Source organism: Scardinius erythrophthalmus, assembly GCF_964197995.2.
Source record: "Scardinius erythrophthalmus genome assembly, chromosome: 17".
In the NCBI taxonomy this organism is placed as follows: Eukaryota; Metazoa; Chordata; class Actinopteri; order Cypriniformes; family Leuciscidae; genus Scardinius; species Scardinius erythrophthalmus.
In genome coordinates this window covers 38,864,578-38,878,951 of record NC_138237.1, presented here as the reverse complement: position 1 = coordinate 38,878,951, position 14,374 = coordinate 38,864,578, and the positions used below count along the sequence as shown (strand labels likewise).

The 14,374-nt window shown below is 38.9% G+C and overlaps 1 protein-coding gene across 5 annotated transcripts in view; it reads right to left on the bottom strand.

Moving 5' to 3' along the window:
* Positions 1 to 14,374, bottom strand: part of rapgef6 (Rap guanine nucleotide exchange factor (GEF) 6) — a 185,733-nt gene that overhangs the window by 33,714 nt on the left and 137,645 nt on the right. For all 5 annotated transcript variants that reach the window (XM_081390392.1, XM_081390393.1, XM_081390391.1 and 2 more), the window contains 5 exons: positions 10,786 to 10,950; positions 10,034 to 10,141; positions 6,111 to 6,314; positions 5,919 to 6,027; positions 4,655 to 4,898 (listed from right to left, as the gene is read on the bottom strand). In XM_081390392.1, the coding sequence (XP_081246518.1) occupies positions 4,655 to 4,898; positions 5,919 to 6,027; positions 6,111 to 6,314; positions 10,034 to 10,141; positions 10,786 to 10,950 (830 nt within the window). The remainder of the gene's footprint in view (positions 1 to 4,654; positions 4,899 to 5,918; positions 6,028 to 6,110; positions 6,315 to 10,033; positions 10,142 to 10,785; positions 10,951 to 14,374) is intronic.

Here is a 14,374-nt window from a genome sequence, read left to right as displayed (position 1 = left end):
AGAGGCACTTATGAGTCATTAGATTTGGACCTTGGTGAATTGAATCCACTTGTGAAGCCCTATGTAAAAAATGTAAGTGTTATTACTGATTGTGATTTTAAATAGGACAAACAGATTAACTCGGTAGTTAAATCAAATTTTTTTCCAATTGAGACAACTCACCAAGGTGAAATCTAACCAGTCTTTAAAAATACTTTGAAAAACTTGTTCATATTTTCATTTCATCTCGTCTGGATTATTGTAATGGCCTCTATAGGCATTAGCCAGGCCTCTCTCTCCAGACTGCAGACGGCCCAGAATGCAGCAGCTCGCCTGTTGACGGGTACATGACAGCGGGAACACATTACCCCTGTTCTCGCCTCTCTTCAATGGTTACCTGTCCATTTCAGGATTCATTTTAAGATTTTGGTGCTTGTTTTTAAATCTCTTAATGGTTTAGCACCTGAATATCTTTCTGACCTGATCAAGCTGTATGCTCCGCTAAGAGCACTTAGGTCTGCTGACCATTTGCTTTAAGTAGTCCCACGGGTAAAGCTGAAGAGCAGCGTTGACCAAGCATTTGCACAGGCTCAAACATTTGCTGATTTTAAATCTAGCCTAAACAATTATTTTTATAGTCTGGCATTTGACGCTATGTGAGAGTTGCTTTTTTTATTGTGTAAAAAAAACCTCTAAACCGACCGAACTGCAGTGTGAAAGCGCTCTAAACAGACACGAGCACAAACACAGAGTGAACACACACACACAATCCATGAATGAGACTCAAGCCTGAGATGAGCAAACACAGCAGAAGCACACGTGACGTCTCAGCGCTGGCTCATGGGTAAACTCCTGCCAATCAGACGCTGAGCTTTACACAGACGGGCTGATTTACATGATGCTATCTCACTCTCAGAGCAGAGAGACAGCGAGACAGACAGACAGAAGTGATGATCCACACATCAGCACAGAGAGCATCCCCAACAGTCACATGGAGTTAGATACACAGGTACGGAAGCCCATTTACGACACATTGGAGACAAAAAAATCATGCTTTGGTAAATCATAATTATGAGATAAAATTACAAAGTTTGACATTCTACATCATACAGTGGGCTCAAAAAATATCGGCACCCTTGGTAAATATGGGCGAAAATGACAGTGAAAATTTGTTTTTGCAATTTCTCTATAGATTTCAGAGATTATGAGATAGTCGAAATAGGCAAAAACTGAAATTATGAGATAAAAAGTGATGATATAAGTCTAAATTATGACATACTGTCATAATTATGAGATAAAAAAATCATGAGATAGGAGTCGAAATTATGAAATACTGTCATTATTATGAGATAAAGTCAAAATTATTCGATAAAAAGTCATGAGATAAAATTGACGTTCCAAGTCATATTTATGACATACTAAGTCGTAGTTATGAGATAAAGTCAAAGTTGACTCAAAATTATGAGATAAAAAGTCATATTGAGATAAAATTATGACATACCAAGTCATAATTATGAGATACTTGTATCTAAGTAAAAATTATGAAGAAATGTAACATTGAAATTGACATAAAAAGTCATGATAAAAAAATACAATAAAATAAAGTCGATTACATTTTTCGTCATAATGACTTTATTATGAGTTGTCATAAATGTGACTTTTTTCCATAATTATGATTTGCCAAAGCAGTTTTTATTTATTTATCCACATACATACATACAAAAATAAGAAATGTCTTATTTTTGCATGCATGTGAGACACAGCTAGTGTTTGTCCAGGTCCAGGTCACGTGACAAACAGCGCTTGTGATTTCACAGAAACAGGAATTGAAAAGAACGACTTCCACACAGGACATGACAGCACTGTTTGACACGGTTCATTTACACAAGGAAACGATCTTAACCAATGACAGAAAACACCTAACAAGGCACGACGTGATACTTCGATCTGCTTTCCTGGCCAATCACAGCCTTAGTCCACAGGACAGTGTTGTTAGCGGCTCTGATTGGCTGCTGGAAAGGTCGTGCCTGGTTAGGATGTGATGCAACTCTTCATGAACACGCAGGAAAGAGAAGAAGTGCCAGTGAAATGTGTTGTTAGTGAACGCACAGATGCTGAGTCTGGACTGTGAGCACAATCACATGGTTTATGTGAAGATGAAACAACACGAATGCTCACGCAAACGATTTGTGCTGCACTACTCTTAACATTATGACATATTTCATGAGTGAGAGAGAGAGAGAGAGTGTTGAGCTGGTGTCTCTTACCCAAACAGTCCCCTGTGCAAGTGAAGCAGCCATAAAAACAGAAGACACGTGATGTCAAGCAGAACAAGCATCAAGCACAGAGATGACCCACAAACACACACTTACTGCGCTCACATTCACCCCAACTTCATAACATAACACACACACTGTGCATGAACAACATGACGCCTGTTTTAGGTCATTCAGATTTTCTGCACTGCGACAGCGATACGCGACAAGCTTTTGTTTCTGTGATTACCATGGATCATTTACCTCAGATCTTGGAAATAATTTACAGTAAAAGAAATGTTCAAATTGAGGTGTATTCATGACAAAAACTGTTTCAGTCACTCAGTGTGTTTTTGAATAAATGTTAAAATTAGGGCTGTCAAGTGAATAAAATATTTAATCGAATTAATTACATGATCAGCCGATTAATTAATCGCCATCAATTTTGGTTGATAAATTACCCCCCAAAAGATCATTTAAAGTCATTATTGTGTTAGATGACAAGAGCGCTGAATAGGAACTACTTTCATTGGCGAAACTGAGCAAAAAAAAAAAGTATTTACAATATTGTGTCTAAAATGTAACTTTATCGAACTGCTCTATAAAATCATTATCACATTTGTAATTGTGCAATTATTCGGGAATAAACTGCACTCTTGCGATATTGTTAAAATGTATCATATGATATAAATTTAAGACAAAATGCCCTCATATGTTGAATTTTGGTGGCATTTTAAATGCATTCTAATAGGCTTCATATCGCAATCAGTGTGTAAATAAAATAATGGCAAATGCTTTTGAAAGAAAAAAGCTTGTTGAATTGAAAAAATATGCATTGCACTAACTGTGCTTTCACTTTATAATGCATTGTATTGTATTTATGCTTGCATTATTATGGACAGAAATTCAACATGGTTGTATATTTAAGCTGTGAATATTTCCATTCAAAACATTTTCATTATTAAAAATTCAATAAATTATGAGATTATGAATCGTAATCTATTGCTATTCCGGTAATTCCCAGATGTGAAATGTTGAATTTTCTGTCGAATTTGAACCACTGAATTTAGAATTTTTAAAGCGAAATAGAGCGAAAATTGCCTGTTGAATATTACAGGTTGTATTTTTAAACAGAATTAATATTTTGGAAGTGAAATCTGAAATCTGAAAATGGATTATTGAATTTTTAATAATGAAAATGTGTGTGAAATGTTTTGAATTGAAATATTCACAGCTTAAATATACACCCGTGTTGAATTTCAGCCTATAAAATTGCACGCCCTGAAAATACAATGCATTGAAATGCAAGCAGGGTTAGTGCAATGGTAAATATGCAATTCAACAAGCTTTTTTTGTTTTTAAAAAACATTTGGCATTATTTTACTTCCATAGTGCCCTGCATACTGTTTGTAACTAAACTGCATGCGATGTAAGATGACGTACAGGTCTGGGCCGACCCGATCTTATACATTTTGTTGAGAGTGCTGGACAGTAGTGCACTCGAGTGGACCGATATCTGTGATTGATTTTGTGGACAGACAAAGTGCTTGTCGATGTAATCTTATCACGTCTGGTTAGGACATGGTGTAAATTTCATGACACTTGAGCACATTTTCTCTCACCACAGTGAGAAAACAACAATATATTACAGGGGTGTCTTGTCCTGCCTCAGTTCCTGACAGTAGTGATGACCACTCAAGAGGACAACTAACTAATGGATGGATGGAGGCGTTTTTAAACTAAGCGGAAGCCTTCCCGTCTCTCTCTTGAAACCAACACTGAAGTGACTTAAACTGCAGTTCATCCACTGGCCACTAGAGACCGGCTCCAAAAGAGAGTCTATCCCATAAACCCCATATTAAAATGCCCAACTTTACAGCAAAAAACCTGGTACAAAAAGTGGTTTTGGTCTATAAAGCTAATTTTGCCCTTCATGACGATTGTGAGGGGGGTGAATATTTTTATAACTCATCCGTTTAAATTATATTAAGCCTTAAAGTTCTGCATAATTAAGGGCGTGGCCACTTGAGTGACAGGTGGATTGCCGCTGATGTCACTACCAGCCGTTTGTCTGCTGTCTGTTAGCGCCACGTCACCTCAGCTAATCCGCCTCGCTGAACATTTTCGTTTATCCGGGAGTGACGCGCGGCCAAAATGGCGACGGCCGGCTCCGCCCCCTTTGGGCTTCAAAAATGCTCTTCAGAACCGACGGGTGACGTCACACACACTAAATCCATTGTTTTATACAGTTTATGGTTTAAACCCTATGAGAGTGTAAGAATTACAGGTAAAGGCTCTTCGTGCGGATGACGGAGGAACTGTGAAACTCCCAGAGCGCGTTTATCCAGACACGAATGAGGAAAAGAATGGAGACTAAAGAGAGGGAGTGAAGCATCATCCCTACAGGAGCGTGTGTTTACCTGAAGGGTTTCGGGGGGAGGATGCTGAATCTGGTCTTCTCCAGCATCTTGCGGATCTTGTTGCGTCCCCCGGACACCGTGTTGGCCTTCATCTTCTTGCGGCTCTTGCTGTCCGAGGGAAACTCCATGTCTCCGGGCAGATCCGGGATGGAGAAGCGGTTGCTCTTCCTCTCCTGAATCTTAGGGATGTGAGGACCACCGTTCTTCTTCTCGTGCTTCACTCGATTTTGAAGCTCTTTGAAAACTGCAACGAGTCAAAATCAAGTCAAATCAAGAGTATTTGTAAAGCTCTTTCTACAATACACACTGATTTAAAACAGCTTTACAGAAAGTCACACTGTTATGTCTATAATGCCTTGATGCTTTACCATAGAGCAAGTTTTAGTGGAGGATGAGATTTTACATAATGATGATATGAGTGATCTGATGCCAAATGTCTGAGCCAAAGAGTGTCATCGAAGCCCTCAGCTGTGTGACCCATGTGCGCTTTAAAGTCAGCCATGACATTTAATTGAATTGAATGCCTTTATTGTCATTGCACTTAGTTGTACAACAAAATTCTTAAGTGCAACTTCTTGTGGTAAAATTAACACACAAGCACAATACAAAACACACAACATACAATCCCATAATCCCATGTGTATAAACAGTCAATGTAATGCACATTCCCATAAGCAATCTATATTGCACAGTCCATACTTAGTTAATTGAATATTATGAGTTTAGTATTTTTACGGCACTTACATGGTGACACTTGTAATACAACAGCAGCTTCAACTTTCATTGTCATAAATGTGACCCTGGACCACAAAACCAGTCACATGGGTCAATCTGAAAGCTGAATAAATAAGCTTTCCATTGATGTGTGGTTTGTTAGGACAATATTTGGCCGAGATACAACTATTGAACATCTGAGGGTGCAAAAAAAGCGAAAAGTATCTCCTTTAAAGATCCATTTATGTTCGCGCTTTTGCTGCATTCACTCACAAAAATACATTTTTGATATATTTACGGTAGGAAATGTACAAAATATCTTCATGGAACATGATCTTTATTTAATATCCTAATGATTTTTGGCATAAAAGAAAAATCTATAATTTTGAACCATAGAATGTATTGTTGGCTATTGCCTCAAATATACCCGTGTGACATGTGACTGGTTTTGTGGTCCAGGGTCACACATGTGATGAGTTTGGAATAATCCACGTGTTCTGTATGCAGATTATCTTCAATTTTGTGATACTGTACAAATACTGTGACATACCGAAGATGTTGGTCTTCACAGTTAGACAGAGGTGTGTGTTGTTCTTGAGGATGTCCATGGCTTTGGAGTACGAGATGTTCTCAAAGTTCTGTCCATTAATCTCCAAGATCTGAGGACAGACGAGCACCACGTGTTCATGCTGAAATGCTAATGAAGTGTTGTTGTGAGCAGAGCGTGTTCCTGTAACCGTACCTGATCGCCGCGCTTGAGTCCCGCTTCGGCTGCTTTACTGCCCTCGGCCACACACTCCACGAAGATCCCGAAGCCTCGCTCGCTGCCGCCCTGGAGCGTGAAGAACAGCGGAGACTCTCGGGACTGCTTCTGGAGGGTGATCTGACGACACTTGGCCTTCGCAGCACACGCTATGTTCAGCAGGCGCAGGTGACCCTTCATTTTCTGAGAGAACATTCAGGGAAACACACATATTGGCATATTCATATCAGGGCTGTTTCCCGTACACTGCTGTAACTCGCTAGCCTGGTTCTACCAGACTCTCGTACATTTCATTTGTACAGAGAGTCTGGAATCTCTCCATTGAGAAACGTTTACTTCCTTGTAGGCGGGTTCTCTGTTAAAGTTCAAAACTATTGGATCTGCCCAGAGTCACTCAGGATCTGCCATAGCCAATCGCTAACGTGTGGTCGTGACGTATGTCATGCGCCGAAACCGGCCGGAAACATTTACAAATTCAAAATGTATAAGGACAGTGATGTATTCAGTCAACTGTCGAAGCTGGGTCTAATCATTAACAATACGCCGCTGCGGTCGTTTCGGATCTGCCGCAAATGCTGTACAGTGATCACCGGCTGCTGCGCGATACGGAAACAACTTTTCTGCCTCCTTCACTTGGTCCTCCATTAGTGCAACAAGAGGGGAGACGACAACAACTATCGGCTTTGCATCCCTATCGTTCGCCTTTGCTAACTCATTCACCACTAGAACTGCCAGTCATTTTTACCGTTTTGAATTTTATATCTGCAATAACTTTGTTGAAAAAATAAATACAATCCTGCTGGTACCTGACTTTTCCTAAAAGTGTCTGTATTTTCATTTAAAATGTTTTTCATATAAATTACCTATGTAAATTACACATAAAGCAAAAAAAAAAAAAAACAAATGAACATATTTACCTATTTCGGCCATAAACGGTCATATTGACCGCACTGAATTTCGCGGTATTATTATACCAATATACGCAACAATAAAATGTGGTAAAAAATACACTAAACATATTCAACAACAAATCATTTAAATGTAATGATATTCAGAACAGAACAAGAATGAAAAAATAACTAAAGCCAAAATGAAATGCTTTATACGCGAAAGTGAAAGTAAGCGGCGTTGGGCTCACTTAACTCTCTAATTAGAATCAAAATGTTTCAACATTTGCAATGTATTTGGATGCTAAACTATTCTTTATCATATAGGCTTTGAACTTCACTCACGTTCCAATATCGACGGAAAAAATCATCCTCTTCACACGCATAAAATGGTACGAATTGTAGCCTACCAGTACTGAGAAACAGAGCAGTGGAATTTTTATATGTTAGGTTGACTATTTTATTATTATATTTTATTATGGCTATAATGAACAGGCTGCAATGCTGGAATATGGTGTGTGTGTGTGTGTGTATGTGTGTGTGTGTGTGTGTGTCGGCGGACGCGGGCGCGATCGAACAGTGGAAACATGAAAACATCTCCGTCATTTTGTTCAGGGCATCTACGAATATTATTTATTTATAAATTATAATTAAACTTGTTTAAATGTACAGTTTGGTGTTGTTTTGTTTTTAAAAGACATCCTAATACAATAAATGCATTAATCTCTCAATTGGGGATTTATCATTAAAGATACAGAGTTTTGAATAGCGATCAAAATGACCGCTTGTGGCAGTTCTAGTAGTTATGGAATTCTGGCACTTCTAGTGCTGAGTGAGCTGGAAAATCAAACTTTTCCCGAACCCCGTGGGGAGGAGGGCCACAACATCATGGCCACCAACAAAACTTAGCAAACATTGTTCTTGCTCCGGCTTTAACTTCTGTATATTCGGCAGTTTTGCAACAACGGACCGAACAGCTTTTCTCACATCTTTCTCCGCTGCCATTACTCCAACTCAAACTGACGCACTACATCAATGTCATCGTTCTCAGCCACTCCCTCTATTCGCTGATTGGTCCTACAAAAAATTGATTTCTGGAAACCTAAGAATATACAGCAGTCCCAGACGTAGTACTGAAGGAAAATGAAATTGAGCGGAAGTACGTAGGAGGGCGGAGCCAGGCTAGTAACTCGCTGCTTCACATCACAGTACGAGCCATCATTGAAGAATCCACTAGCTAGTCACGACTGTTTCCCGAAACCATATTGTCGCAAATTGGTCGTTAAACCACGTTGGTTAATGATGTCACGCATGTGGTGGAGTATTAACTACTGCTAATGAATCTGTATGAGATTGAGTTAACGCGAGATGTTCTGCTATAAATTACGGACTGGCATCTGAGGACTATTGCTCATTATTCTCAGTTATTTTGCTTTATTTCCAGATTCAATCATAGACTCGTTCTTACACACTAGAGCTCGTTCACACACACACACACTCTTCAACAACTACACTTTAAATCTCTTGACGAACTAAAAGACGTAAATGACATTTGCATGTGTTCTAAATTAAAGACACAGGTTGTCCTGAATGTCAGCTTGATTATTTTGCTCAAGATCAGGATTTATTGAGTCCACATGTCATGAAAACTAGAAACTCTTCTTCTAACCACAGCTCGAGATCTGTCACACACACACACACACACACACACACAACTCTGAGATGCTGTTTGCGAATGTTCGCTGGAACGATGGTTTGGGGAAACACAGACTTGTTGAACTATGATGATAACGACGTAACTTGTGACCATAGATGGCTAACGCTGCTTTCGGGAAACACACCCCTGTACAATAGTACTGATTCAGTAAATGACGCCTGTAGTGAAACTAGCGATGTGTGGTCCAGCTGAAACACACACACACACACACATTCAGAAGTTCTGCTCTGCTGTGAATATATAATCACTCGTTTATACAGTTCTGGGTTTCATTTCTCACTTAAGCAATGTAGACATTTCCATGATGTTAGAAGATTTTATTCATTTCCAGGACTTTCCCTTGAGAAAAGAAGTGCACTTAATTGTTTTGAATGTGCACTTGTAGTGTACTTCAAATCTTAAATGAATATTCACTTGCAGATATTACAATATTAATGAAATTAAAGGGCGCTTAAAGAGAGTATAAGTTCATGGCTATGTTTCTTAAAACACCTTTAAAATGTCTTTAAAGTACATTTTAAATAATATGTTTTAATAATCCTGTCATGCCTTAAAGTAGTACACTTATTTTAAAGTGTTGACTAACATACTAAAGCACATCTAAAGTACTTGATTGTAATTTTAACTGTAGTGTTATTCGATATTCAATTTAAAGTTAGAATATTTTAAATGTACTAAATTGCAACTTCATCAGTGCAAATGTGTCATTACAAATATATTAAATACAAATTTCAGTAGAAATTACATTACAAGAAATTACAATTAAGTATATTTTAGTAGTTTATCATAGATGCTTGTCAGTAAATTCATCTGTACAGTTTAAACATATTTCAAACACAACAGAATTATGAAATGACATATAAATATGTACTTAAGTGGTCAAAAAACACTCTTAAATTATATCCATTAATAAAAATGTAAACTATAAAGCTTTTTCATTTGATGAAAATTAATTTCATACCATGAAATTAAATATCCAAAATCATTACATTCAGTGTATTATTTTAAAGTATATTATTTCCATAAGTACTCTTTTTAAAGGTGACCTATTATGCTTTTTTATTTTTTTATTTATTATTTATTTTATGTAGTGTGTAATAAAGATGTTTGTGCATGTAAACCTTTTGCAATGTAAATTACAGATTTGTTTCGTTTTCTATTAGACCTGAACAAAAGATGAAGTGTTTCCCGGTCTAAAAATCCCTATTTTAGGATTCCCTGATATTTCCATGTTATCCACGACCACAGGCATCCTGATTTAACAAACTTGTTTAGTCTGAACTGATGTCGACACTCACCGAGAAATCCAGCAACTTCTCAAAGTCCTCCAGGAACTGTGTCATCACGGGATCGCCTTCAAAATCGTTAAAATGATTGTTCACCCACAACAACACGATTCTCGTCACCTGCAAGACCACAAAATATGTAAACTATCAATTGCATCCAAAATAAAAGTTTGTGCTTACATATGTGTGCGTATGGTGTATACTTATTTTGTATATATAAATACACACACATGCATGTACTGTATATATTAAAAAGAAAATGTGTTATTTATATATAAAATATTTATATTTATATATATAATATAAATTATGCATAAATATACATACATGCAAATATTTCTTAAATATATACATGCTTGTGTATTTATATACAAAAATCTTCATACAGTGACTACCAGTAAAAATTATAAATATTTGGGACCAAATATTATTCAGACACTTTGAGCTGATCATGTTTTGCTGAAGTGTGTTTTCTTTAATTGCTAATGCTCTTTTTACACACAGACTGAACACAATGAAGCATTGCTTGGTGATTGGTTGAGCTAAACTGGTATTATCTAATTGTGTAGTTAAATTTAACAGCTGACAGATATTCAACATAATTCATGTGTGAGACAGTTCTGCTCATATTTTATCACCATTCTCTAAACTATAGCGAATAAACTGTGATGATGTGAGAAATGTTGAAGGAGTCTGAATACATTTTGGTTTGATACACACACTCACTCACTCACACACACACACACACACACACACACACTGACCGTGTCTCTGAGACTGTCCACTTTGAACCACTCCAGCAGTTTCTGGCCCACGTCCATGGGGCTGTCCAGGAAGGTTCGGTGTGTGAGGAGGAAGTCCTCGATGTACGTGGGGTCGACGACGGACGGCTCCTCCACCAGGTGCAGGATCAGGCGCTCAGGAGTGCCCTGGACAGTTCACAGGGATACATTTATTATATATAGATATAGAAATCAATTTGTTGAGGTCAATTTGTAAAGAAAGACTACACGCCTGCGCACATACATACTCAAACGCGCCTATCTATTGATTGAACACGTAGTACGCATATGCACACCGTCGGTGTTTCACAGATTTGTGTTTTTGAAGTTTACACGGAGATGATCACGTTTTTCAAAAATGTTCAACACTTGCACACTGAACCTGTTTCGAGGTTTGCGTTCCTGAGCCCCAAACACTGTTGTTGTGCGGATGAACGGACAGAATACATAAGTCGTCTCGTGTAAGCGACCCCTAAGTTAAGTGACCCTTCGCTGGGAGTTTGATTGACAGGCCATCTGACCAATCATAATCCGCCATCCGCCGAATCCGCCATTTTTGTCCGACAGAGCAGACAGGAGAGTTAGTGGATTAACACTGGAGGATTTGAACTTGAAAAACGGATTACTGACGTCTTTCTGCAGTTAAAACAGCATTCCTTCTGATGTTCTTCATGTTTATTTGATGCTATAAATTACCTAGAAGGAAGAGATGATTGGTTCATGACACATTAAAGAGCCACAAAATGGTATTTATTGTTTAAATTTCGTTAAAAAAATGACGAAATTCGAAAGTTGAGACTCCGTTTCATATCAAAGTAAGCTGGTCTGTCAGTGTGTCGTCAGTGTCCTCTCTGCTCCGCGATGTGTGTTTCACTGTGTGAGAACATGGTGTGTGTGAGAGCGGCGGCGGCTCGTCGGACATAGCAACAGTAACTAAAGGGGGCGGGTCTTTGCAGCGGTCAATTACAACGGAAGTGAATCAATCAAAACTACCTTTATCTGGACAATAACTGTATTCTAGATCTGCTGTAAAGCCAGAACACTCTCTGTTACTGTAATGTTATCACTGTAAAGCTGCTGTGAAACATCTATATTGTTAAAGCGCTGTATAAATGAAGAGGACTTGACTTGACACACACAACACAAGAGCACCTGATGCACAGCAAACTGAAGACCGGTTCAGTGATACGGCACTGATGTCTGAGGCCATCACTCGAGTCATGTGATGTCTAGAAAACAACACTAACTATATTACCTGGAGAAAACCAGATGATATAGTTATCAGACGTCTATATTACTGATCTCCTGCACTGACACCATTATATGAGAGCTGACCTGAGCTGAACGATGACATCACTGTTTTCTCCAGAGCGGCTGTTTATATAAATTAACTAAAAGTGCCCCTTTTATGCTATTTTAAAGTTTCCTGATGTTGTTTTGGAGTCTCCTAACACAGGTTCACACGCATCAAAGGTCAAAAAACAGTTTCATTTCCTAATAATATACATTTGCACATCACCACATTTTCAATGGTTCTCAAACGACTCGTCAGATGAACCAATCTCTCTAAATCCCGCCTTTCCGCAAGCTACTCTGCTCTGATTGGCCAGACAGCTCAGTCTGTTGTGATTGGTTTACCATGTACAGCGCGTCGAAAACAAAAACTCCCATTGCCATAACAACGTCAGCTGTCCTGAGGCTTCCTACAGCGTAAACTAAACACAGTAACAATGACGTTGATATGACCATATCAATGCGAGCGCGAGTCCGATGACGAAACACTCATTGGAAGAACTAGTTATTCAACCCGAACCTCCATCACAAGGACGGCGTTTCTCAGTGATACACTAACGTTACTCAGTTTGAGGGACATTATGAGATGTTGCAGCTATAACTCCTCAGCATCAGCATTAACAAGTGCTTGTCCATCAACCGATTATTTTACTAATATATTGGGGTGGAAACTGTATCAATAACAGTGCATGTAAGTTATGCAATACATAAGCCGAGCTCTATCGTGAATGACTGATGTAACATAAAACAAATCTTGCTCCATGCTTAATCTTTCCTCAAACTAGTGAGAACGACAGACGATCTGCATTAATAGACACAGTTATAGGTAATCGTGGCCCACAGCTGATCAGCAGAAGTATTTCAATAAGACAGGGATAATGTGAGTCAGCAGGAGACCTACACAATATAAAACTCAAAACTAAGTATTTTGAACTCCATCTTTCAAGAGCAAGCGGTTTGCGAATCCTGCATTGAACCAGAGAATGTCTAATATGGCGAGAAGTTTCACTCTCAGTACACTTCCGGCTTCTGAACTGGTTGCAGTTCCACTCTGGCTCCACATGAGGGCGCTCACAGGACGAGTGCAGGATGAATGGAGGTCTATGGTAGCCTGGTTCTACCAGACTCTCTTACATTTCATTTGTACAGAGAGTCTGGCCTCGCTCCATTGAGAAACGTTTACTTCCTTGTAGGCGGGTTCTCTGTTAAAGTTCAAAACTATTGGATCTGCCCAGAGTCACTCAGGATCTGCCATAGCCAATCGCTAACGTGTGGTCGTCCGAATGATCAGAGGATTAGGTTTAGAATAAGATGTCTGTCTTTTATAAAGTTTATAAAGCGACGAGAATACTTTTTGTGCGCAAAAACAAACAAAAAAACCGACTTTATTCCACTATTCATTTCCTTCTCTCTGTTCCTCGAGTCTTGATAAAGCAGCGCGTCTGTGTGTTGTACGTCACACGTAGGCTCACTATTGGCCGACGCTAGTCATGTGTGTGATCACATCAACGTCATCGTTCTCAGCCACTCCCTCTATTCGCTGATTGGTCCTACAAAAAATTTGTTTCTGGAAACCTAAGAATATACAGCAGTCCCAGACGTAGTACTGAAGGAAAATGAAATTGAGCGGAAGTACGTAGGAGGGCGGAGCCAGGCTAGGTCTATGGCGCTATACCCCTCAAAATCCACTTTTCTCAGGATATAATTTTTTGTCTAGTAATTTGAATGTTGCATTCGAAAGGAGATGCAAAGAAATTACACATTGCTGGGTGTTAGATATTTTAGAGTCACTTATTTGCTTTAAAAAGTCTTTTAAAATGTCAATGACATCAGAATGCTGACGTCTTTAGCAGAATGCTAGCGTGTTATGGGCAACAACAACTCAACCTGTAAGAAATCGAAAGGACATAAGTACTCGTTCATTCAACTTTAGACCTAAAACCCATGTTGAACTTGCAAAATCTACAATCAGATCTGAGATTTATCAACGGCAATCGGGTGAAACACACATTTAGCCGTCTAGCCCCATAGACTCCCATTCATCTTGCACTCATGGGCGATCGCCCCCAGTGGAACTCTGGTGGAACTACAACCAAAATTCGGTACAATAGGACTTAATAGGGAGTGGGCAGGCTCTCCGTAGACGGGCTCTGATTGAACTCTGAGATTTGAGAAGCAGTCGTCAGTGAAATAAAGGGAACACAGCAAAAGTTTAGGATTATGCCGCTGTGATGCCGTGGTAAAGATTAAATTTAACCTCTGATTCTCCACATGCTCG